Source organism: Stegastes partitus, unplaced genomic scaffold, assembly GCF_000690725.1.
Source record: "Stegastes partitus isolate 25-593 unplaced genomic scaffold, Stegastes_partitus-1.0.2 Scaffold44, whole genome shotgun sequence".
In the NCBI taxonomy this organism is placed as follows: Eukaryota; Metazoa; Chordata; class Actinopteri; family Pomacentridae; genus Stegastes; species Stegastes partitus.
Window position 1 is genome coordinate 201,411 of NW_007577775.1, and position 23,914 is coordinate 225,324.

At 40.9% G+C, this 23,914-nt stretch overlaps 2 protein-coding genes across 2 annotated transcripts; one reads left to right on the plus strand and one right to left on the minus strand.

Moving 5' to 3' along the window:
- Positions 1-2,868: 2,868 nt before the first annotated feature.
- vgll4l (vestigial like 4 like) lies at positions 2,869-6,844 on the minus strand. Its single transcript, XM_008305897.1, has 5 exons — positions 6,631-6,844; positions 4,888-5,011; positions 4,510-4,774; positions 3,835-3,916; positions 2,869-3,686 (listed from the first exon to the last, which is right to left on the minus strand). Exons 1-5 carry the CDS (start codon positions 6,695-6,697, stop codon positions 3,385-3,387), a joined length of 840 nt encoding a protein of 279 aa, XP_008304119.1. The 5' UTR covers positions 6,698-6,844; the 3' UTR covers positions 2,869-3,384.
- Positions 6,845-12,457: 5,613 nt separating this feature from the next.
- Positions 12,458-22,484, plus strand: syn1 (synapsin I). Its single transcript, XM_008305909.1, has 13 exons — positions 12,458-12,792; positions 13,614-13,671; positions 14,606-14,697; positions 14,846-15,002; positions 15,100-15,189; positions 15,671-15,733; positions 15,837-15,979; positions 16,132-16,206; positions 16,297-16,399; positions 16,481-16,630; positions 20,309-20,378; positions 20,586-21,111; positions 22,349-22,484. The coding sequence occupies exons 1-13, from the start codon at positions 12,458-12,460 to the stop codon at positions 22,482-22,484; spliced, it is 1,998 nt and encodes a 665-aa protein (XP_008304131.1).
- Positions 22,485-23,914: the final 1,430 nt, after the last annotated feature.

The window sequence follows — 23,914 nt, forward strand, 5'->3', positions numbered from 1 at the left end:
CCTCCAAATCTGCTGATAAGTTCCTCTTCATTACTTATTTATTTAGTGCTTGTTGGGTGATGTAGTTCAAATCTATGACGTGTACACAGGAGTGCCAGCTGTGTGGAATATTTTGGCCTCTCTGAAACATGTCGCAAGTCCTGACTGAGACTGAGAAGAAATGTGAAGATGGCAGATGCAGTCAGTGCAAATACATGTACTATATCTGATTTTAGGAAACAAGTGGTCCATGTGGATCTGCATAAAGCTCATAGATTCGTTGCTGTGCGTCCGTTTATATGTAGCCATACCAGTCATGCACTCTATAGCTCATTAACCAGCTGCACAATGCATTTGCTAACCTATTCACACGTGTCTGTACAAGCATCACACATTACTAAATGGAATAAATCTGAGCAAAATGTAACAACTGCCTTCAGCTAATAACATTATGGATGAATGTAAACTATCCACCCCCCTTTGGATGATGCAGCGTCTTTGTCTGGCAGTTTGTTTAGCTGCTGTATCTACAATAATGTGTAAATGATGCCCTTCATGTATTACGATAATGAGACTAATTCTTGCAATATCAGTGTAAATTATTCCATGTCTATCCTTCTTATGTCCATGTTCTAAAAGAAGGGGGCAAAGGTTATTTTTTAATTTGCAGGCTTTTCTGCACTTTAAAGCATTTTTTTTGAGCGCCACAATCCTGAAATAATAACTTTGATGTTCTGTTACATCACTTTACCAGCACAAAACTGAAATCGCCTGTTAGCAATGTTTGTCAGGGTTTGTATCCCATTAAAACATTAAAGTTTAAGTTACATGTAACGAAACTCTGTAAACAGCAGTTCCACAACAACTGGGAAGAAGCATTAAGCTGCAATAAAGAGCTTGTTTCACATCACATTTGGCTGCTACAGCAGGTTAAAGGAGGCTGCCAGTTAAGATTGCGAACACCCAGGCGTCTGAACCGGAATAATCATTATTTCAGCAATTATCCCGGATGACTATCTTTGATCTTTTAAAGAGTTTGAACAAGAAGCTTGAAAAATGAATCACACACAGCACCACCACAGATTCATCCATTCATTCCATGCAATCTTGTTCTCATGGGATTAGAGCTATAATTTCAATTATTTGCAGAATGGTTCTTGATTTGTTGATAGTGATCTAACGTTTGAAAGACCAGAGAAAGTCCAAGAACTTTCCCAGAAGGCTTCTGTATTGTGAAGCGCACGTAATTATTATTGCTATGACTTTAAATGTTGTTTTCTGTCATGTTGGAGGTATTCAAGGATTGTAATTATCCCTCATTGTTTGCCTCACACAACAATGTGCATTTGTTTTGCAACAGCATGAGAAGTTTTTCTCTTGAAATTCTCATGGCAAGTTGATCTACATAATTGGAACTATCAATCATTTTCTATTCAGTTGTCCAGAACAACAGCGACCAGTCAGCGAGCAGATTTCATTGAAGTTGTTGTTGTGGTGAGATGAGATTTATGTATTTCTGCGTACCCAAAACTTTAGGCTAAATTCTGTCATCTGGTGCACTAGAAGTATATCATGCATTATATTGTTTAGCGTTGCCACACATAAACTTGGCATTTTTAATGAAAAACACAGCACACATGAAAGTCTATGAATGCAGATGAATGTGCAGTCGCCTCCTAGTGGTAACCTGAGCAAAGCATTTCTCCTCTCTCCTTTTAATTTCTGAAGGTCTCTCTGTCAAACCAGAGCTCTCATTCGACAGCAAGTTCACCCGCAGAGCTGTGTTTTAAGCAGCTTGTGCTGTTCATCGTGCAACATGAGACCATTTGTCATGGACAATGTCGTCTGTTTGGGATTTACCTCAAGGCCTCTAGGTGGCATCAATGCCCCTGTTCAGGTTACACTGACTGATGCTCCATGTCGAAATACCAGTTTGGGACTTAATGAGCAAAAGTAATAATCAGCAGTTTGGTCACTATTTGCTCCTGTGTGTTTGGACTGGCTGCACAATGTGTTTAGTGTAAACATAATGTTACTGCTCGGTGGAATTGAAGACGTTGTGTGCAAATGTTTGAACTCAAATCCTTAATGTGATTAGCTCTAACTTGTTTTGTAGTTATCCTTGATCGTTTTAATGTAAGAATATATTTAATTCACTTTCTTTCTGATCCCTGATTTCCATTCCCCTCTTTAAAAATGTTTAACTTGTCAGAACATTCAAGTTTAACGTTCTGTAAAATTGCTCAACTCTGTAATTTTAAGGTTTCTTTTTTTTTTTTTTTTGATGTTGCCTATCATTTTTTAAAATTAGACAAGATAGAACATGCAAATAAGTAACTGAAGAGCATGGCTGGTTCTCATGCTCAGGCTTATGTTAGCCCAACCCTTCCTTCCCCTCTTCCCTCCCTCCTATCCCTTGCCAAACAGGATCTGTAGGATCTTACAGAGTCATTTTCTCAGGAGACAGGAATGTTAGAACACAAGCTTCGTGCCTGCTGGGACATGCTCCCTGCATTCTCTGTAACTTACAGGAAAATGTCCAGAATGAGTCGTTCATGCTTCTGTTTAAATTACGCTCACTGTGTGGCAACAGCCCTGAGAGTAAAATGCCATGTGTGTGTGTGCCGGATGCGCTGTAGACGTGCACTGACTCACAGCTGAAATTAGGCTGTCTGGTACAGCACCCTGCCCAGTTTTTACAAGCTGTCCATGGTCACGACCTTCCAGTTTGAAACAAGTTTTGCTTATTTTGTGGCATGCTTAGCTTAGTTTTCAATAACGAATTTTTTCTTTGCTCTTTAGTTGTCCCCTGTGTTTTTTTCTTTCTTTTTAAAAAAGATAGCACAATATATACATGCTTGTACAAATAACATGCACACAAAAAATTTAAAAGAATTTGTGAGATTTTTATTCTTTCAAAGTTTTTTCAAAAGTCTGTTTTGTTGTACAGCTGGTAAGCATAATATTATACAGCAGATAGGCTAGTCATTTAGACTATAAGGCGTATCCCAGGCATATCAGAATATAAATATAATACAATAAAATTGTGGCATTCCAATATAAGAATGACACAAAATAACAGAAATGTGAAGGAATACTTGGCTGATTTTTCAATCATCCCTCATCACCATCTACAGTATCTCAGATATTCAGATGCTATCAACAAGCAGAAGATAGAAATGTAACAAAACAAAGGTGTCCCAATTAATGCTACATTTGTCTGCATCTTTGCGTATTACGTCTGGACACACGGAGGTCCAAAGTGACAGCACTCCTGCGTCTGCAAGCTCGCTCTCTCGACACTACTGCTGACATTTCCATTGCATGGACAAGCAGAGCTGTTTGCACTGAAATGTTACACGTCACAAAGTCCAGCTTCCACCAGAATCAGAGGTTGTTTCTGCTTTAGTTGACAGGCCAGTGGCTGGAATTCGGCGATGAGCTGCTGGTAGACTCTTTGTGGCACTGATTGGGGCTGTGGCTGTAGGTTGGGGAGTGAGTAACGCTCGGGCTGCTGGGAGGTGTGGAGGAACAGGAGGAAGATTTGGACTTAATCTGCAGCCACTTGTCTCCCAAAGCCTTGGCAAAGTGGTCGTCGACAGAGACGCTGATGGAGAGCTGCTGGTTGCGAGCTTTCTGGTAGTTCACTCCGAGGCTCCTCTGGAAGTGCTCTTCGAGGACGTGATCGTAGTTGCATTTGGAAACCACTGGAAGAGAAAGGATGGATGACAAACATCAAATACACACCTCAGTGAGTCAGTAAAAGTGTGTGGTTGGATTCACTATGATGCATGTGTGACGGCTAGGGAGTGACCGTCTGGCGAGTGAGCGCATTCACAAGAGCGTGAGACTGACCTGATGAGGGGCTTCTGTGGACCTCAGATTTGCAGGAGGGGCTTCTCGATGAGGAGACACGGGTGATCACAGAGGGACGCATCTGGAAAACGAAAAAGAAACAAGTCATTAGTTAGATTAAAGGCACAAAAGACAGTAATCTGTACTTCAACAGTCACTGTACTTTATGTTATCTATTTAATCCCCTAAACGTGTATTCCAGTGCAACCTGACTGTGCACTCTATCCAGCTGAACAATGAGACTGTACCGACTTTAATGTGAAAACAAAATGATTTGAAAACTGATTAAACTGGTTGGGTTTGCCCATGAAAGTCAGATCACTCCCAGTGTGGTGGCATAAACAGGTCAAAGAGAAAGCAGTCTGTTTGGTCTTGTTGATGGCATTCCTCCCTCCATTGCTCACATTTTCTTCCTGAATCCTGCTGGATTGCATAGCTCAGGCAAGCTTAGGCCTGCATGCACTCTTGGAAGTCGAATGCCTGTGCAGTTGGATTCACTGACTACAGATGGTAGATGTACCACCGCTGTGGGTAGCCTGGAGCTACGCTGAGACTACAAAGGGACATACAGTACTGCCACGTTTCCTAAGTTATGTGCTCCTTAACACCCTTAATCTTTCATGAAATCAGCTTGTTGAAGACACGAGCAGCACTTGTTTGGCTCCGCTTAATTACCTGGATTTGACTGGTAGCAGGGCTTTGAGTCTTTTCCACTGAGTTTTCGGGGTCTTTTCTCGGTTTCTTGATGAGGGCGAGGGGTTCGTCCATGACTGGCGTGTAGTACACATGGGTGGGCAGAGGGCTAGTGGGGCTGGGCACCGGACTGTGGCTGGATGTTGGACTCTGTCGGTTGCTGAACATTACTGGTGGTGCTCCTGCTGCTGCTGCTGCTCTCTGAGCTACTTTCTGGGCATTGCTTCTGCTCATCGCCCGCTCTCGCCTGGAACAGAAAGACACAGGAAAATGTCACGTCTGTTTGACAGAATTTGCATTTAATTTGTCATGTTTTAACACAGAGTTTGATGGCAACATGAATAAATCATTTCGACCAACCTTTCCTCCAAAGTTAGCCCTCTCTCATGGCTGCGTTTACGCTTGATTGGATACACTGCAGGGGCTCGAGCCCGGTCATTTGTCATGTGTCTGTATCTGTCCTCGCTTCTGAAATGGGGTTGACCTATGAGAGAAAGTTACAAAGCAGAATTAGATTAGTCACTAATTCTATGTCATATACGGTAATACCATATTTTTCCCTATGATTCATTTGCTACTGGCAGTGATGATTTTGCTAAAGTGACAATGGTGTGTGGCCCTCAGTGATGAGTAACTGCTTGTTTTGATCCGTGACATCAACCTGCATGACTGCTATTCGTGGGAAAACTTTTTTTTTTTTTTTTCTGTTGCCACCGTTAATCGTAAACTCCGTTAAGCGGTAGAACTCGATCGACCTGATCAGTGAGGGTTACAACACTACACAGCTGATTCAATGCTAACGGTAAATGTTGTTTTTCTGCCTAATGTTGGCATTCAGCCTGATCACACGCTCAGAAGGACGCAATCAACAATTTTTTTTGTCAGGATGGGGTCCCAAGCATCAAACGCATCCTGGAGTTTGATGACCCTGATTTGGGCGGCACCCATTTATGAAAAAGACATCAAGGTGAATACACACACACACACACGCACGTACGCTGGATTTCTGCAATTACACAAGTTGAAACACATCAACAAGCTGATGTCACTGCTGTGGTGAATAGGAGGAGTGCTGAGTACAATGCAGTCTGCAAAGTTAAACTCACATGCTGATCTGGATGTCAAGTGTTTTTATTAATCCAGGTGACTGCATTTTAATTGAAGCCACATGAAGAATGTTTCACCAGATCAATCTGCAGTCACATCCACCAGCTCATGTGTCAAAACAGCAGCACTGTTTGAAAATGGAACGGCAGCATAATTGCACTGTGACCCATTGTTTGACTGTATGCTCAGTTCACACTTGGAATCCACATTGATGGAACGGCAGGAGTATTCAACTGTATTCAAATCAAGCATTCACTTCAGAAACAATAAAGTCTGCTCTGCCTTAGTGATTGGAAGCAATAGTTAAATATCTGTTTTGCATCCTAAAAAGCAAATGTTCAGTCTCTTCACACCCAAAATAGTCACTGCAGTTCACATTTCCTAGTGCCTAAACACTCCAACACCTGTGAGCTACTCCTTCACACGGAGTGCTATTGTGGAGGGGGGCAGGTATAACCACACCTATGCTGATTTTCTAATGCCTCAGGCATGGATATTTCTTCCTTATTATCAGAGGGAAAATGCTGCCTGACCTTCTGGCTTGCTGAATTTAATAAGATTTTATAGACATCCAACATAAATACATAGTTTATTGAGTTTTTGTTGAAGCTTGAGAACCTTGAAAGAGCCTCATTTTTCAGAGAGCCCTTCATTCTTTATGGAAGAAGCTTTTCTGTCTGAAATCTATTTATGCAAAAAACATTTCACAAGTTTTCTTTAAAGGTTCTTGGTGTTTATCTTCCATCTGATAGTCATCATTTCAGCTTCTTTCTGTCTGATACAGGATTTACATATATATCATGGACACAACAAAGGTAATTACCTCTATGTTGAACACAGATAACATATAAAGTTTGACATAATACAGGAGCAACACATTTAGATCCATATCACGAAAATGTTTTAGCATAACAGTGTCAGAGATTTAAAGATAACACAAGTATTCACTGGCATCAAGCAATACAAGATAAAAGCAAAGCAAAAAGCCAAGCTTACCTTCTAAAATGTAGACCTTGAAGCCGCTGCTCATCCGAGTAATGTACTGGAAATTAGCCACAGCCATGTCTTCCTGTCTTTGTCTGAGTGGAGCCAAATACAGAGGAACACCTTGACTGCTGGAGTTTACAGGACACAATGAACCTCAGTTATAGATTGTATTGGAACGGTAATGAGATGCTGGGTCTGAGCTCAGTCAGGTAAAGTATCAGGTGAGTGCAGATAGGCACAGTAGCTTCCCTGTGACTCATTCCCTGCATCCAGATTGGCTGCCGCCTGGACCAATGGAAAGCCATCGTTCGCTCAGTGTTGTTATTGTGTTGTAGGCGGAATGGACTCACAGGTAGGCCTGTCTCCAAAGTAGAAAGTGAAGTTGTTAAATGTCACAGTGCTGCACAATAGAGAAGTCTTTTTTTTTTTTTTAATTTATTCAACACTTTCTTCTGTAGAGAATTTTGAAAAAGCCCAAAGCATAACATCTTTAGCTATGAATCACTTTTTTCACACAGCTTTTTAAATTTCTCCCAGAGTGTTGCCTGTGGGTGAAGTGTGTCTTTTGTTTCCCTCCGTGGACTCAGCACCTGTCCCACCTCCCTCCCTCCCTCCTAATCTGCAATCTCACCAAACTGCATTTTTCTGAGCGCTTAGCCCACCGAGGCTCCAGTCATTCCACTGACCTGCCCATACACGTATGCAGCTGTACTCTGAGCCTGCCTCACCAGTAATCCAAAGGCTTTTGTTGATGGTCAGACAAAGACTCCTAAGTCCTGAAAATGCTGCTGCCATGAGAACAATCTCGTCTGAGCATACTGGGGAGTTTGGCCACACATTAAGTCTTTGGAAGTCACTCATTCAGATACTGTGGCATTTATCCTGCTGAGGAGAAAATCATTAGGAGTATAAATATTATGCATTTGCACAATTATTGTATTGAGATTTTTGTTTTAAATATCATTTGTGCTGCTCTGGTTTTGGCTGATATCAGCTATTTGAATCTAGATGGTGAATATTGACTTAATAGAGTGATGTAAAATACAGATGAGGTTTGATTTAAAGTTTTAAAAAAAACTGCTCATGTAAAGGTCTTGGTGTTAACACATGGATGAAAAACATTATAATGGGTTTAATGTAAGCTCAACAGTGACCCCTTAAGTCATACGCTGCAATAGCATGGCATCAAAACCGATATTGTTGCATTGTCTTTACAGATTTAAAATAAACAGAAAAGTGGTGTTTACAAAAATCTCGAAAAACATGTTTGTGACAAATTCCATGCAAAGAAAAATGCTAAGAATCTTGCTATAAAATGCACGGAATCTGTAAGTGGTCAGTCAAGTTCTAGTTTCGTAACAATCGTCTCATGTCTGCTGCTCATGAAGTTTGGAGCTTCTCCACTTGATACACTTCTGTGTTAGTGGCTTTTGTATTGCTCCTCGAGCTAAATAAGAGATGACTGTCATTGCAAATCAAAAAAAACCCAGTTTGTTATTTAAACATGTATTTAAATGTCTGTGTATTTTTTATTATGTCTGTTTCCAGTCTAATTTTGCTTCAGTACACAGAAGGTAGTGCTCGAATCTGCCTGTAACAGCTACAAATGTGGTGTGATATGATATGAATAGCAGTAGAAGGCTTACAGTGTGGATCCATCCACAAATCAATGTGAAACATGTACAGTGTGTAACAAATTTATTAGACCACCTATACAATTTGTTAAGCACTGTGTATATATATATGATGTGCTTTAATGTGTACACAGCTCTCAACGTTTTATCATTTGAACAGGATTGAGGAATTTCAAACTGAATTTGCCGTTTTCTATCCAAAGTTAGAAATGAATCAAGCATAACATTCAACCACTAAAACTATTTTTTTCTGTTCAGGAATGCGAGTAAATAACTATAATTTGACATCTTAATAAAAATAATAATAATGTGCTTCACTGTTTTTTCTGTTTTTTGTAAAACAGTAAATCTGAAAATTCATGTATAACGATAATTATTTCACTGGTGTATTAACCATTACAGAAACATAAAGAATGCTTTTAATTGCTTTTAATGCTGTTAATTTAGGGCAACTGTGGCTTAAATCTGACATTGGGTGGTGACTAATACATGTGTTAAGCACTGTGTGTGAAGCAGGGAGAGGCTTGAAATGAGTATCAGCATTCAGTCTATTATTAATTTTATTGTAGTGAATGGATTCTTAAAAATGGATAGTTCAGAGGCAGATATGTTCTGTCAAATGAGGACTGGCATCAGCACCCTGCAAGACAGAGTGAAGTGGTTTTCCTTTATCATATAGTCAATAAAGACAACAAAATCGACAAGGACTTTAACTAAATCTTTAAACACTGACTTTGCTTCAAAGGGTTTTTTTTCTGCTCTTTTCTCCACTGTCTATATGTGCAACTCAAATGAGTTCAGAAATGAATAGATCTATAACCAATAATCAAATCAAATCAAGTTTATTGTCATTTTGCTGTACATACACAGTAGTACAGGCAAGATGAGAGAGTGTTTCTTCAGGATCCAATAACTTAAAGCAATTTAAATAAACAAGTGTTTGCATATCTAGATCAGCAGTTCAGCATTCTGACAATAAACTAATTAATAAATGATAAACTGATAAAAAAAAAATGACAAAGCATGGCTTGGATCAAACAGAAGATATCAACAAGTGTCTCATTAAAACATATTTAAATCACACTTAGTGACTCATGCAGAGAAGGTGGTTGATCATGCAGCTGAAACATCCTATAATTAAGTATAACAAATGAAACAAAGTCATCTATTATGAATAGCAGCTCCATGGTTTCATTTGTTTTCAGCATAAATAGGCTGTTTACCATCTCTGCGGGCCGTTCTCAGTCCAGATAAGAAACGCACCCTGCAGAGCGTCTGTGTTCATGATGAGCACCGCTCGGTTACCACCTACAGTGTAGTTTCCATCGTGGGGCCTTTGACTCTCTGGGGGTCTGTGTTGATCATTAGCTCTGGGTATCACCAACAGATGGCGCATCTCTCACAATCCGTATCGAAAATCAAAAGTAACACTCGGTGTCAGCGGCCTGAGAGCCCAACAGTAAGTGTGCCACTGCTGTTTTATTGGAGGCAGCAGGACGCCATATGTCATCAACACCCATGTGTGTCCTGTGGGATCAGCAGCAGGCTCGTGTCTGACAGAGAGCGACGCCCCTGTCACCGCGCTCTCATCAGCACCACCCTCATAACCCATCAGAGAGCTGCGTCAAGCCACACGCAGACAGCCAGGACAGCACAGGAAGTGACATGATAGCTCCTTTAATAGCTTCTTAGACTTCGTAAAACAACAGCTATGACAAAAAATATAAAAACAGCATGTAATATTTTATGAAATTGTACAACGAAAATAAGCTTTTGTTGTTCCAACACAGGTCATCTGTACAACAGAGCGGACGTCATTAACCAAACACAAGCTATCCTGGAAATAATAATGAGCAGATGGAGAATGCAAGTCAGTGATGAGCCACGCATCTGTGACAAGTTAATGAGGTTGTTAATGCTGCTTATGGAACGTTGCCCCGCTCATCCTGACCAGCTCTGTGAAGTTGGTGGATATTGCTGACATTGTCAGACACATCCATCCAGAGCATCACATGGCAAGTTGCCTGTCCTACCATGAAACTATTTCTAAGGTGATAAATGGTGGAGTTGTGGACATTTATAGGCCTGGCTCTGGCCTTAGCTGCCATCCAGCATGCAAACAGCTTGTTTTCAACCGTCCCTTGTCATCTGTGGCACTGTGTCATTTGAATAAAGCTGCATTTTAAGGTGGACTTCTATAGTCACTGATCAAAGGCGTGTCTGTGTGCTGGGAATACCATCTGATCAGTGTACTTAAAAGCCACACCTGACCTGAGTGTGGATTAACTCCATTGAGAATTTATCACCAGATGAACACCTCAAACATTTTTGGTGCACAAATGACTAAACTGAACCTTTTTCTGACTTTAACAATAGAAATTTGTAACGTTCTAACTCAGACAGAAAAGAAAACCATTTGCATAATGCAGTGATATAGAATGCTTTGATTTATTTTTTATTTTTTTCAGTCAATGGACTATTTAATTTATTGATCAGCAAACTCACAATTGTTGTGGATCTAGCAAATGTTTGGCATTTTAACTCGACATAGCCTTGAACAGTTAATTGAAATATATTCCAGTTTCTTCCTGATCTGGTTAAAATCTCCACACTTACTGATCAGAAGTGAACCACTGGTCGAGCTTTAGCTTTATATGACCGGGAGAAACATTGCTCATAGAACAACATAAAGTTATAAAAAAGTAAAGTGACCATGATATATCTCTCTTTTTTTTTTTAAAGCACTTTGATTACCAAAGCAGACTTAGATTTCTGTGTTTTTGTGTATTATATATTTCAAACAAAATGTGGGAGAAATTCCTGGATTTGAATCTTTGGAGCGGCTGGTGTCTGTCTGTGTGGAGGTTGTATGTTCATCCTATGTCTGCATGAGTTTTGGGGTGCTCCAGTTTCCTCCCACAGTCCAAACACATGTATGGTAGGATACTTGGTGACTCTTAGTTGGCCATAGATGTGAGTGTGAGCGTGTACATGTCCAGTGTGTACCCTACATTTCACCCTTTGTCAGCTGGACAAAAAAAAAGAAAGGAATAGCATGTAGATGGATGGAAAATAAAAAGTGTTGGTTTTAGTTGTCTGTTACATTTTTTATGGTGCTCTTATGAGTTGTTTGTCTGATTTCTCTCTGCCATTCTTGTCTCTCTAACCTTAGCCTCGCTCTAACCAGTCGAGGCAGATTGCGAACTGAGCCCGGTTCTGCTGCAGGATTCTTCCTGTTAAAAGAGAGTTTCATTCTCCTCACTGTCACCAAAGAGCTGCTTGAAGGTAATATTTGTATTTTTTTATCTCTATTTTCAATTAAATATTGTAGGATCACAACCTCATTATGTAAGCAAGTGATTTGACCTATGTTTGGAACTGGTGCAACATAATTGAAAATGAATTGAATTGGATGCATTGTCTTTTTGGATGGCAGTACATTTTGCAGGAGTAAGAACAAAAAAACGTCTCGCAGCAGCCTTTGTAACCGTACATTTATTTTTAAAGCTGCGCCTGGAAGTGCGGTCCCCCACACTGCGTAACTTGACTGCGCTCCAGCCTCTCAGGCTCCTCTCCCTCAGGATGACTGGGAGTGACGCAGGGCAGACGGAAAAAACTGGGGCTTGAGGGGAAGGACGGCGGTGATGCAGGAAGGACTGTAGCTTTATTTATTTCACAGGTTCAAGCCCGATGCACGACCTGCCTTCCTGCACAGAGGACATGAGAGTCACCTGCATGCAGACTTTCCTGTGAGACATCAGAGCTAATCAGGAATCATCCACTTGGGGCGGATAAGTGTGGATACACTCCCAGGTAGGCTTCATGATGCCTTCACTGCTAGAGTGGCTGCTTTCATAGGTGGATTTATTAACTACATCCATCGGATTGTAGGATAAATGTGACATTGAACTGTTTCATTTGAGCCAGTTATTGTTGCTCAGCTGGAATCAGGAGGCTGAGTGATGCTCTCCTTTACCACAGCAATTCTTAAGGCTCCACAGTCACGATTTCTTACCTCTGTAATTAAATCTCCTTTTAATTAATAACACGGGATTTGTTTCTCTTTAGGTAACGTTGATCCCTGTTTCTCCACGCGGGAAATCAGCCTAGTCATTCATTTTCCCACCTGAACAGCAAGTTGTAAGCCGCATTCAGTGGAAGGATATTCGGACCCCCCTCGGTTATTTCACTAAACCTCCATCATGAACTACCTGCGTCGACGACTCTCGGACAGCAATTTCATGTCCAACCTACCCAATGGTTACATGACCGACCTCCAACGCCCCGACCCGCCGCAGCAGAGCCCCGCAGTGTCGCCCGGGCCGTCGGAGAGGCGCCAGTCCACCAGCCAGCAGCCGCCTGTAGGCGGAGGAGGAGGAGGAGGAGGAGGAGGCTCCGGCTTCTTCTCATCCATATCCAATGCTGTCAAACAGACCACGGCTGCTGCGGCCGCGACCTTATCCGAGGCAGCGGACCGGGCAGGAGTCACCAGCAGCGCCAAGATCCTCCTGGTTGTCGACGACCAGCAGACCGACTGGTAAGAGCAGTGCGCAACGGTGCCTCGTCTAGACAGAAATGTGTGCCAGCCCGTGGGTTGCAGTGGCCTAACATCCAGAAGGTCATATGATTCATCCGGTGCCGAGAGGTATCACGTGTAACAGCCCGTGGGCGTCTTGCTCAGGTCAGAAACACCTTGCAGATGTGCTCTGATAGTACCATGGCAAAGGCGCAACAGTCTGGAGGCAGAGAGGCCATTTTCGTTTTGGCGAGCTGCTCTTTTATTTGTAACAAATTCGTGTTGCATCCTGCCTGTAAAATGTGTTAAAATGATGCCACTACACTGATTTTGGGCGAGCTGATGCCTCCACGATGATGCAGGTATTTTCAAATCGACTAACTGCATGGAGGGGAAATTGCACCAAAGAAAAGGCATTCACCAGGTTAGTGAAGCCTCCTCTCTGGTGCACATTATGCATCATTGTTAGAGCTTTGCACACAAGTCAAGGGTGATGAAAGGCTGCTCTCTTACCTCAGAATGACACCCTAGGCGATAATAAACCTAGAAATCTGTTATTATCACTAAGAAACACTGACAACAGGGTTGTTGTTCACAAGTGCTCTATCCTGGTGCATTACCAGCAGAAACAACAGAATGCAGCATTGTGTCTGTGGATAGGACTGATGCCAGTTTTTTGTCAACATGTTTTCACTGAACAAGATTATTCTCAATTTCAAAATGTTCTGCTGGTGCTGGAGAAAAAGTCAGCTGTCAGTTACTGGGAAAAATGCTGAATCACATTCGTATTTGTTTTCTGGATACAAGCAACAGTTGGATTTAACTCCTTGTTTCACATTCAGGGTAAAGGTCTTCAGAGGAAGAAAGGTCCACGGTGAATTTGACATCAAGGTAGAACAGGTAAGTTTTACACGTGTAACTATTATTCTGAGTCAGTGTTCATCTTTACTCCCTACAAGGAGGTAAAAAAACTTGCCAAACAGAGACTACAGAGACCGGGCGAGTTAAAAGAAGCCAGCCAGCTTCACTGAGCCTTGATGGGAACTTCATTTGGGGGGATGTTATGTGATTTTTTTTCCACCAGACTTTAGTATTTTCTGTTTTTCTTATGGATAACACTGTCTGTGATCTATTTATATCAAAGCCCCAAAACAGAAATAGACATGGTGCCTGGTTTATTTTTCTCTGTAGATAAAAGCATTGCCATTGGCAAGAAGGAGATGATTAGCTTTACTGCTGCATTATTTTCACAGATAGTATAGGCAATGTTCATACAACGCTCTATGAATGACAAATGTCCTGGTGTCCAGTTCACTATTGAGTGATTATTGACAGGAACTGTAACTGCTGCATTCATTCTCACACTGAAGTGCACTCTGGTGATATCTCATTAGTGATGATGCAAACTTTTATGTAATCCCTCATACAGATAAATCAGCTGTTTGTGTAGCCTAATAACTGACCAATAACATTTTGACAATTTTTTTTGAGAAGAATATTCATTAGTGGCTATTCATGGTGTAATCCACTGTGTAGCACTTTAAGAGCAGAGAAGCCCCCGAACATTTTAAAATCTTCTCTTCTGCCTCAGGCGTCTTCCTCTCTTCCTATTTTAGTCTCTCCACTTTATGTTGCACTGGCATTTCCATTATTTCCACTGTGGCCTCTTAACGGCAAGAACACACTTCAGACAAAACCTGATATGTTATACAGTAATTGTATCTGTTCTACCTGACTGATGTAGAAACCTTGGGTGATGCTCTCCTGCCCTCATCGTGATCCATGTGATTTTGTTGGTTTTCTTTAGGGATTGACCTTGATTTTGTCCTTTCAGGCAGAATTCTCTGAAATCAACCTGGTGGCCAACGCCACAGGCAGCTACAATGTGGACATTGATGCGATCCGGAATGGGCATAAGGTTACTAAGTAAGTACTCTGCTGGATGTTTCTAGTTACGAATAATTGCAGTGCTGCTGCACATTTGAGGTTTTGCTCAAATCCCATTCCACCCTACGTAGCAGTGAATCGTAACTAATCAGTTTGTTTAATATTTTTCTCATGTCCTCCATACCAGATCGTTTAAGCCTGACTTTGTGCTGATCAGACAGCATGCTTTCAGCATGGATAAGAATGGAGACCACCGGAACATAGTGATTGGGTTGCAGTATGCTGGAGTGCCAAGTGTTAACTCTTTGCACTCTGTCTACAATTTCTGTGACAAACCATGGGTGGTAAGTAGGAATTAATGAATTAGTTCATTTACATGCCGCACACATTCAATTTAGCTGCACAGACTTTAAAGTGGCATCTTAAATGTTTGTATTTCAGTTTGCTCAGATGTCTAGACTTCACAAGCAGCTGGGCCCAGAGGAGTTCCCACTGATTGAGCAGGTTTACTATCCAAACCACAAGGAAATGGTGAGTTCTTTGCCTTCTGCTCTGCTCTTCTCTTTCAGTTGTGCTGATGGGTAAGTCTTCAGGATAAGCAATCCTTAAAGACACACACAAAGACAGGTCATTCCTCTGCACAGGTCGCATGTCAGCAGGCTGATTCACCTCCACGTCAATATTCAGTCTTATGTAGCAGCTGAGTCCACTCTAATTTTCCAGAGAGTGCCTTCTTGGCTTTTTCTTTTCAGTATGGGTTGAGGCTGAGTTTTTGATGTTTTGGGATGCCAACGCAGTGTCAGTACAGTTAAACTGAGACTGTTGGTGCAGAGCAGTTATCTCCACCCCTGCAGTCACAGGCTGACAGTGTCTGGCTGACTTTGAAGTCACCAATATGAAACAGAATTTCTGTAGAAAGAGAGGAGCTCTGTGTCCTTTGTATTTGATTGAAATGGATGAACACATGGATGACAGTACAATGATGAAGCTCATGATACTGTTCTTGTTCCAGATCACCTCCCCTCGATTCCCCGTAGTGGTAAAGATGGGCCACGCTCACTCAGGAATGGGAAAGGTAGTGTTGAAGTGCTCTAAGTATTTATTCATTCTGCTGTGAATGCCATATTTCTGGGACCAATATACGTCATCATATTTATATTTGACTTTTGCTACTCCAGGTGAAAGTGGACAATCAGTATGATTTTCAAGATATTGCGAGTGTTGTGGCACTGACCAAGACTTATGCCACATCTGAGCCTTTTATTGATGCAAAGTATGATGTCCGCATCCAGAAGATTGGTAGCAATTACAAGGCTTACATGTGAGTCAAATTACCATTTACCTCTCCTCAGTTCTCAGAATTTCACTCTCCCAAATGTAATTAAAAAAACTTTGCCCAAAGAGCCGACACAGTGGCATGTCGTGTAAGATAAAAATGGTGAAAGTATTTTTTTTTTTTATGTTAATTAACAGGAGAACATCAATTTCTGGCAACTGGAAGACTAACACTGGCTCATCTATGCTTGAGCAGGTGGCCATGTCAGACAAGTAAGCACACATAATTGCCAATGAAATGGATTTGTAAATCATATGATGTCTCAATTTACGACAACATTTCTTTTTAAAATGTGATTGCAGGTACAGAATGTGGGTGGATTCTTGTGCAGACATCTTCGGAGGGTTGGATATCTGTGCTGTGGAAGCTTTACATGGTAAAGATGGAAAGGACTACATAATAGAGGTACTTGAATAGAACATCATCATATCAATATTTGTGATCATAAGGGGAATGCGCTAATTCCATCGTACTGTTGTGTTTTAGGTTGATGACTGTTCGATGCCACTGATTGGAGACCAGCAGGACGAGGATCGCGTTCAGATTGCAGAACTAGTGATTTCTCAGATGAACGAGACTGTTCCACGCACTTCAAGCTCTTCCACAGTCCGTGCCACCGGAGGACAGCCAGCACAGGTGCTCACACCATAGACACACTGTAGTCCAATAAATTCTGACCTTTCTTTATGTTCCCCTCTTCTTTTTAGTAATATATGTCAAGTCATTTTTAATTCAAGGTGCACATCTTACTTGAAGAGATTTAAGCATAAAAGTGACAACAGGAACAGTTGCCAAAAAAACTTCGATAATTACAATAAAAGCACAACTTTAAATACCAAAGCAATTACCTTCAAGTCAGCAGTTAGTGAAATACAGATGAAACCAAAAGTTTACATACACTGTATAAAAAGACATGTAACCTTTTTCGTTTTTTTTCTCGCTGTCAGACTAAACTTTTCATGTTTTAGGTCAGTTAGTGTTACCAAAATTGTTTCTATTTGCTAAATGCCAGAATAATGACAGAGAGAATTTTTTAGAGAATTTTTTTATTCCTTTCTTCAAAGTCAGAAGTATACATACATTTCCTTAGTATTTGGTAGCATTGCCTTTAAACTGTATGACTTGGGTCAAATGTTTTGGGTTTGCTTCCACAAACCTCTTACAATAGTTTGATTGAATTCTGGCCCATTCCTCCTGACAGAACTGGTGTAACTTAGTCAGGTTTGTTGGCTGCCTTGCTTGCACACACCGTTTCATCTCTGCCCACAAATGTTCTACAGGATTGAGATCAGGGCTTTGTGATGGCCACTCCAAAACATTGACTTTGCTGTCCTGAAGTCTCTTTGTAACTAATTTGGCAGTGTGCTTACGGTCATGATCCATCTGGAAGACCCATTTATACCCAAGCTGTAACTTCCTGGCTGATGTCTTGAGATGTTGCTTCAATATTTCCACATAATCTTCTTTCCTCATAATGCCATCTATTTAGTGAAGTGCACCAGTCCCTCCTGCAGCAAAACACCCCCACAACATGATGCTGTCACCCCCAGACTTCACAGTTGGGATTGTGTTCTCAGGCTCGCAAGCTTCCTCCCTTTTTTCTCCAAATGTAACGATGGTCATTATGGTCAAACAGTTCAATTTTAGTTTCATCAGACCACAGGACATGTCTCCAAAAATGAAGGTCTTTGTCCCTGTGTGCATTTGCAAACTGTAATCTGTCTTTTTTATGTTGGTTTTGGAGTAATGTCTTCTTCCACTCTGAGTAGCCTTTCAGCCCATGTCAGTACAGGACTGGTTTCACTGTGGATAAAGACTCTCTCTGACCAGCTCCAGCAGCATCTTCACAAGGTCTTTTACTTTTGTTCTGGGGTTGATAAGCACATTTTCACACCAAAACACTTCATCTCTGGGACACAGAACCCGTCTCCTTCCTGAGCGGTATGATGGCTAGACATTTCCATGGTGTTTATACCTACATATAATTGTTTTAACAGATGAACATGGAACCTTCAGGCATCTGGAAATTGTACCCAAAGATGAACCAGACTAGCAGAGGTCCACAATTCTCTTCCTGACATCGTGGCTGATTTCTTTAGATTTTCCATGTTGTCACAAAAGGAAGCAGTGTGTTTGAAGTGTGCCTAAAAATACATCCACAGGTGTGCCTCCAATGAACACAGATGTTGCTAATTAACCTATCACTTCCAAAGCTTCCAAAGCCATGACATCATCATCTGGGCTTTTCCAAATAGTTTGAAGACATAGTAACCTTAGTGTATGTAAACTTCTGACTTTGAAGAAAGTAGTAAAAAAATAAAAAAAATAAAAAAAAATCTCTCTCTCATTATTCTGACGTCTACCAAATATAAATAATTTTGGTAATCTTAACTGACCTAAAACAGGCAAAGTTTAGTCTGATTTATGTGAAACAGTGAGAAAAAAAAGTTTTTATGTCTTCTTATACAGTATATGCAAACTTCTGGTTTCAACTGTGAGTACAGAATTTGTTTGCTTTTTTGATACAGTGATAATTCTAGCATTAGTACTCCTACCAAACCTAAAAGAATTGATGGCACTATGCACTGACACTGGAAAAGAAGCAATGTAAAGACCAAAGAAATGTCACAAAAAAATCTTGTAATTAATGATTCAAATGGGTACATATAAATGTGTGACAACAAACAGCTTTAACACTGTGGGACTCAAATTTTCACATTTTTGTTGCACAGAAATGATGCGACAATTCAGACAACACTGCTGTTTGTCAACAAGACAAACCTACAATGCATAGTGCCAACTTAAACGCATGGTGCGGGTCCAGTATAGGCCACATGGGTAAATTGTAAATCTGCTCATCTGTACACATATACAAATACAGCATGAATACATAAAAATTAATATGTTTATACTTGACAGTGCACATTATAAATGGGTGTAATCAGAATAGAGGTTAAGATTTATGTCACATTTAAAGAACAGACACTAGCTATTGTAATGGTCATAGCACACATCCCTTGGACACTCTAGACCAGGGGTCGGTAAACCACGGCTCCGTAGCCGCATGTGGCTCTTTCAAACCTCTGCTGCGGCTCCTCGTAGCTTTGGAAAATGAATAATGAGCATTTAATTTAAATTTATTTTATTTTAGTTTGTTAGTTTTTAAAATATAATTCTAAATTTGAAGATTATGGTGATCTTATAACATTAAAATAAAACATGTTTTTTTTTTTTGTCGCTCAAAATATGCGTCACAACCACCAATCTGCAACACCCACCGGCACGCGCATTGTTGCATACTTTGTGACTTTCTCGTTAAATCTGGAGACCAAATCCAAATCTTCTTGGCGACTTTTTTTTGTCAAAAGTCACGAGCAACAAATCTAGCGACTCTTTCTGGTGTTATTGGAGACTTTTCTGGATCGTTCTGCAGTTACTGTCCTCAGCGAACAGTGGTGCTGCCGTGAGCTCCTCCCCGTCCCAAAGTGCTCACAGGCGGCCAGGAGTCTGGTCAGCAGTCACAGCTGCAGGCAGCAGGACAACCAGACCGCAGTTTTACTTTGCTGCAGGTGGATGATTTAAGTTCGGCTTTTTATTTCATAAATACGAGGAGGACTCGAATAGACATTGATTATTTTATTTGAAAGTAACCTTCAAACCAGCGTCTTTTTTGTTCTGAGTTCAAAATGTTTTTGTTGCATGCAAAAATAAAATTTCATTTTCTCTGTAGCAGTTCATTGATTTCATAAATGCAACACACTACAGTTTTTATCCATAGCATGAAGGTGAAAAACGGTATATGCAGTGTTATCTTCATTTTAGATGTCAAAAAGCTTTTGTGGCTCCTCGTGTTTTCTTTTCCATGGGAAACAGGTCGAAATGGCTCTTTGAGTGTTTAAGGTTGCTGACCCCTGGTCTAGACTTAATAGTGAAGAGTTCTCAGGTTGTTTCATTTGAAACATCAGATAACTAAAAGAAAGTGGACTACAACAGCCAGACAGAGCCAAACATCCTGCAAAGCCAGCATTAGTATTCCTAAAATGTTCCTCAATTTTTTTCACAGTCATGATGCTAATTTTTGAAGATTTCTGAAGATTTCTCTGCATAGTTGGCATTGAATATAATTTTCTTTGACATTGGGCTTTTTAGATCATCTTTTGGCAGAACATTTTCTCCAAACAAATTAAGACAATTTCAATAGTTAATAATTTAACACTTTTAGGGAATATTATATTTTATCCTCAGCCACTTTTTTCCCTTTAATGCTTGATAAATGTTTAATTTCTGCCCACTTAACTGGTGTATGTTTGGTAGAAGGCGGTGTCTCCTCAGCCTGTCTCTCAGCCCAGAGTACCACAGAGTCAGCAGCGTCCCTCACCTCAGGGTAAGAACTGGACCTTACCACAGTAAAAAGCTAAGTTAAACGATAATATCTGTTAATGTTTATGTTTTTTTTATTTATTTGAAAAGTGTACACTCAGGAGAAACATCTGAGTGATGAATGGATTGACATGATTAAGTAAAGATTAAACCCAAGAGACTCAAGTGTTAGCATTCTAGTGTGACAGTTGCTTTTATTTATCTCCCATAGGTGGTCCTCAGCAAAGCCCACCATCTCAGCAGCGTCCACAGCCTCAAGGCCAGCCTCCTGCTCAGACTCAGCAATCTGCGGCCAGCCCTGCGCCTGGTGACTCCAGCACCCAGGCTAAGCCTAACCAAGGACCTGCAGCCCAACCACGGCCAGCAGGTCAGGGTGCTCCTCAAAGCCAGAGACCTGCTTCTGGTCAGGGTTCTCCTCAGCGAAGCCAAGGAGGTTCCCCTCAAGCTCAGAGGCAACAGTCTGTGACACAGCAACAGAAACCCGGTGCAGGAGGCCAGAAACCTCCGCCACAACAGAGGCCTGCTCAGCCCCCTAGGCAGATGTCACAGGGGGGGCCACAGCAACAGAAGGCTGGTGGCCCGCCGGGTCGTCCCGGAGCACCCACCACCCAGCAGCCACGCCCTGCTGCCCAAGGCCAGGGGGGTCCGGGAGGTCGCCCCCCACTGCAACAAAAGCCTCAGCCCCCGCAGAAGCCCAGTCAGGACAGCCCGTCCATGGGCGGCTCTCCACAGCTAAAGTAAGTATCCGTGTATGACAAATGATTAAGGATCAATTTCATCTCATTTTTCATAAATTGAACCTTACAGCTGAGGTGAAGAGAAGATCCTCTCTTACTTTATGCCTGCATTAAGATGTGCATGCCACATGGGAAATCTGTATTGACAGAAGATCCACCTGAATGTGCATGGTTTATTGATTCTTACATTTTTTAGTATTTCAGCAGCAGTTTCACAAAACATAACATTTCAGATTGCGATACATTAAAAACAACAAGCAGAGCCTTAATGAAACTGTGATTTCAGTCACAATCTGTGTTTTGGGACACAGGTAACCAAATTCTCTTCATTTTATGTCAGTTTTCTCTTAGTAGCACCGATGGACAGAAAATAAACTACAGCTGATATATCTCTTTACACTCTATTTGCCTTAAATTTGCAATCAGAAATTGCTGAAATAGATGACGAAACAATAAGATTATACTGTATTATTGTCATATTTTAAAGTGGTAAACATACAGTAAACATATCTAATACAATAAAAGATTTTAGACCAATATATTAACCACAATAGTTGCCCAATTAATTATTTCCTGCTGACAACTTATGACTTACTTTGATTTAGAAACTTAAAGCTTTACAAGTACATTTACATTTGTTTTGTACTTGCTGAATGCTTTCGAAGTTTAGTCAGACGCTTTTACTGCAGAGAATCTGTGTGATCGATTTTCCAACTGATGATCTCCCCAGAAAAATACCAAAAAAAATAATGACAATAGTTTTATTTTTATAGCATTTTTCAGGGTTTTCCAGGTTAAATGATTAACATTACTTGTAAAACATTCAAAGTTTAAGAACATGAGAGTTTTAATATCGGTGGCTTTGAGTCCATACATGAACAAATGGAGGAGCAAGTGAAAAGGAATCACAGAATCCTAATTTTGGATTAATCTAATTATCTTACATTATGCTGTCTTGAAATCATCTATCCCAGTAAAAAACATGCATCCCTTTGCATCCAGAAGAGTCATTCACTATCCATATCATATCAAAGCCAAGTTGAAATGATAAGGAAATACTGAATGACCGTCGATGAGGAATGCGCTTTTATCATCTTTTACTGAGCCTTGTCGCTCCTGTCTCTCTCTCTTTCTCTGTTTCTGTCTTGCCGTGCTCGGGTCTTTTCATTCCATGGGTTTGCTGCATGACTTTAATAGCCTCCTTTTCTCCTCTATTGCCATTTTCCTCTCTTTATAGCAAGTCCCAGTCTCTTACCAATACCTTCAACATTCCAGAAACCCCAACACCACGAGCCAGCCTTAGCCAGGACGAGGTGAAGGCTGAAACCATACGCAATCTACGCAAATCTTTTGCCAGTCTCTTCTCAGACTGAGACGGCATAAGCTCCCCCTTCCCTCCTCCTACTGACAGAAACATGGACAGGCAAACTGAAGGACAGATCCCTTCTTCCCCCACAACGACCAAGGACCAACAGGATCTCCAATTCACGTACATTGAGTCCGATACGAAAATGTACACACTTGACACCCACTGCCTAAACAGTCAAAATCTTTTAAAAATGAACAAAAAGTAGAATACAGTAGGGCACTGATGTCTGAAACATTCCTTGCTTTGCCTCAAGCTTTAGCAAGTCATCTACTGAAACCACGTGCACACCACACAGATGCCCGTATATGCATGAGCACACATACACACACACAAAAAAAGAGATGACGCAAAACAACACAATACTTCTGCCACTTGTTATGTTGGTGCCGTGAAGTCATTGTGGTCTTTATGTTCATAGAAATTAAGGGACTGTACGAAAGTTAATGGGGTAGGGAGGATTGCAGAATCTTACATTTTGTTTTATGTAAAAACAAGCCCCTCCTCAGTGTTATTGCCTTCAGTTATCTCAAAATGATATGGCAATCATACTTAAATCGTGAAAACAGCAGCTCTATTTATAATAAAGAGCTGCTTAATAAATATTATAGCCACCAAATAGAGCAAGCAACAACTCTGCACTGAAGGGCTTGTGAAGTGCATTAGTTTCACCCCAATCCATGTCCTCCACATATGGCAAAATCCACCACCGTAGCACACATGAACCATCTTTTTAGTATCTTTTTCTAAAATTAACATCACAAATATAACCTTTGACATCAAGTAGATTAATAGGTTAAGACAAAAGTCCCTCCCACGCTCTCCCGAAAATGTTTCCTTTTGCAAAAAACACAACTAACACAACGCTCCATCCCTCTTTTCCTGATCTCCTCACTCCTAATAGTTTTTGTACAGTACCTTATTCACAACGGCTGCACACATAGAATGTCCAGTGTTAGCAAACGCTAGATCTGTTCGAGCTGTTGACCGCTCATGGTGATGTCTTAGCTGCATGTCAACAGGAGGCAATGGTTGCATTTTCCAACCCCTGACTTTGGCGCTTGTAACTGTGTCGTCACATGTAGTTGAATTAGTTAGTAAAAGTAGCCTAGTAGGTGTCGTGAGTATCTTGTTGCTCCCACGTTTCTTCCCATTTTCTCGTCGCACAAGAACAAAAGCCCAAAAGCTCTCCACCTTTTGAAAGCATGCCTTACGCAGACAAGAAGGTCAAATCAAATGGAGCTGTCTCAGGGATGTCCAATTGATTGTGACACTTGCGTGTGGGTGAGGGTCTTCCATTACAGTCTTATTGTGGTTGTTTACAAATCATGAAGGAAAAGCATGCGTTATAATGAGGTAGAATGTTTTATTATTTCAAATACATTTTGCACACAGAGTATACTGCAAAATTATACTTGAATACAAAGACATGGACTG

Bases quoted from the DNA above. Each gene is read 5' to 3' on its own strand.
- vgll4l (XM_008305897.1), bottom strand. From the start codon at position 6,697: ATGGCTGTGGCTAATTTCCAGTACATTACTCGGATGAGCAGCGGCTTC. The intron at 4,775-4,887 runs GTTGGTCGAAAT...TTTCTGTTCCAG, and splicing joins GGGCTAACTTTGGAGGAAAG to GCGAGAGCGGGCGATGAGCA. The intron at 3,687-3,834 runs GTCAGTCTCACG...TTTCTCTTCCAG, and splicing joins CCACAGAAGCCCCTCATCAG to TGGTTTCCAAATGCAACTAC.
- syn1 (XM_008305909.1), top strand. From the start codon at position 12,458: ATGAACTACCTGCGTCGACGACTCTCGGACAGCAATTTCATGTCCAAC. The intron at 15,734-15,836 runs GTAGTGTTGAAG...TTGCTACTCCAG, and splicing joins CTCACTCAGGAATGGGAAAG to GTGAAAGTGGACAATCAGTA. The intron at 15,980-16,131 runs GTGAGTCAAATT...GTTAATTAACAG, and splicing joins AGCAATTACAAGGCTTACAT to GAGAACATCAATTTCTGGCA.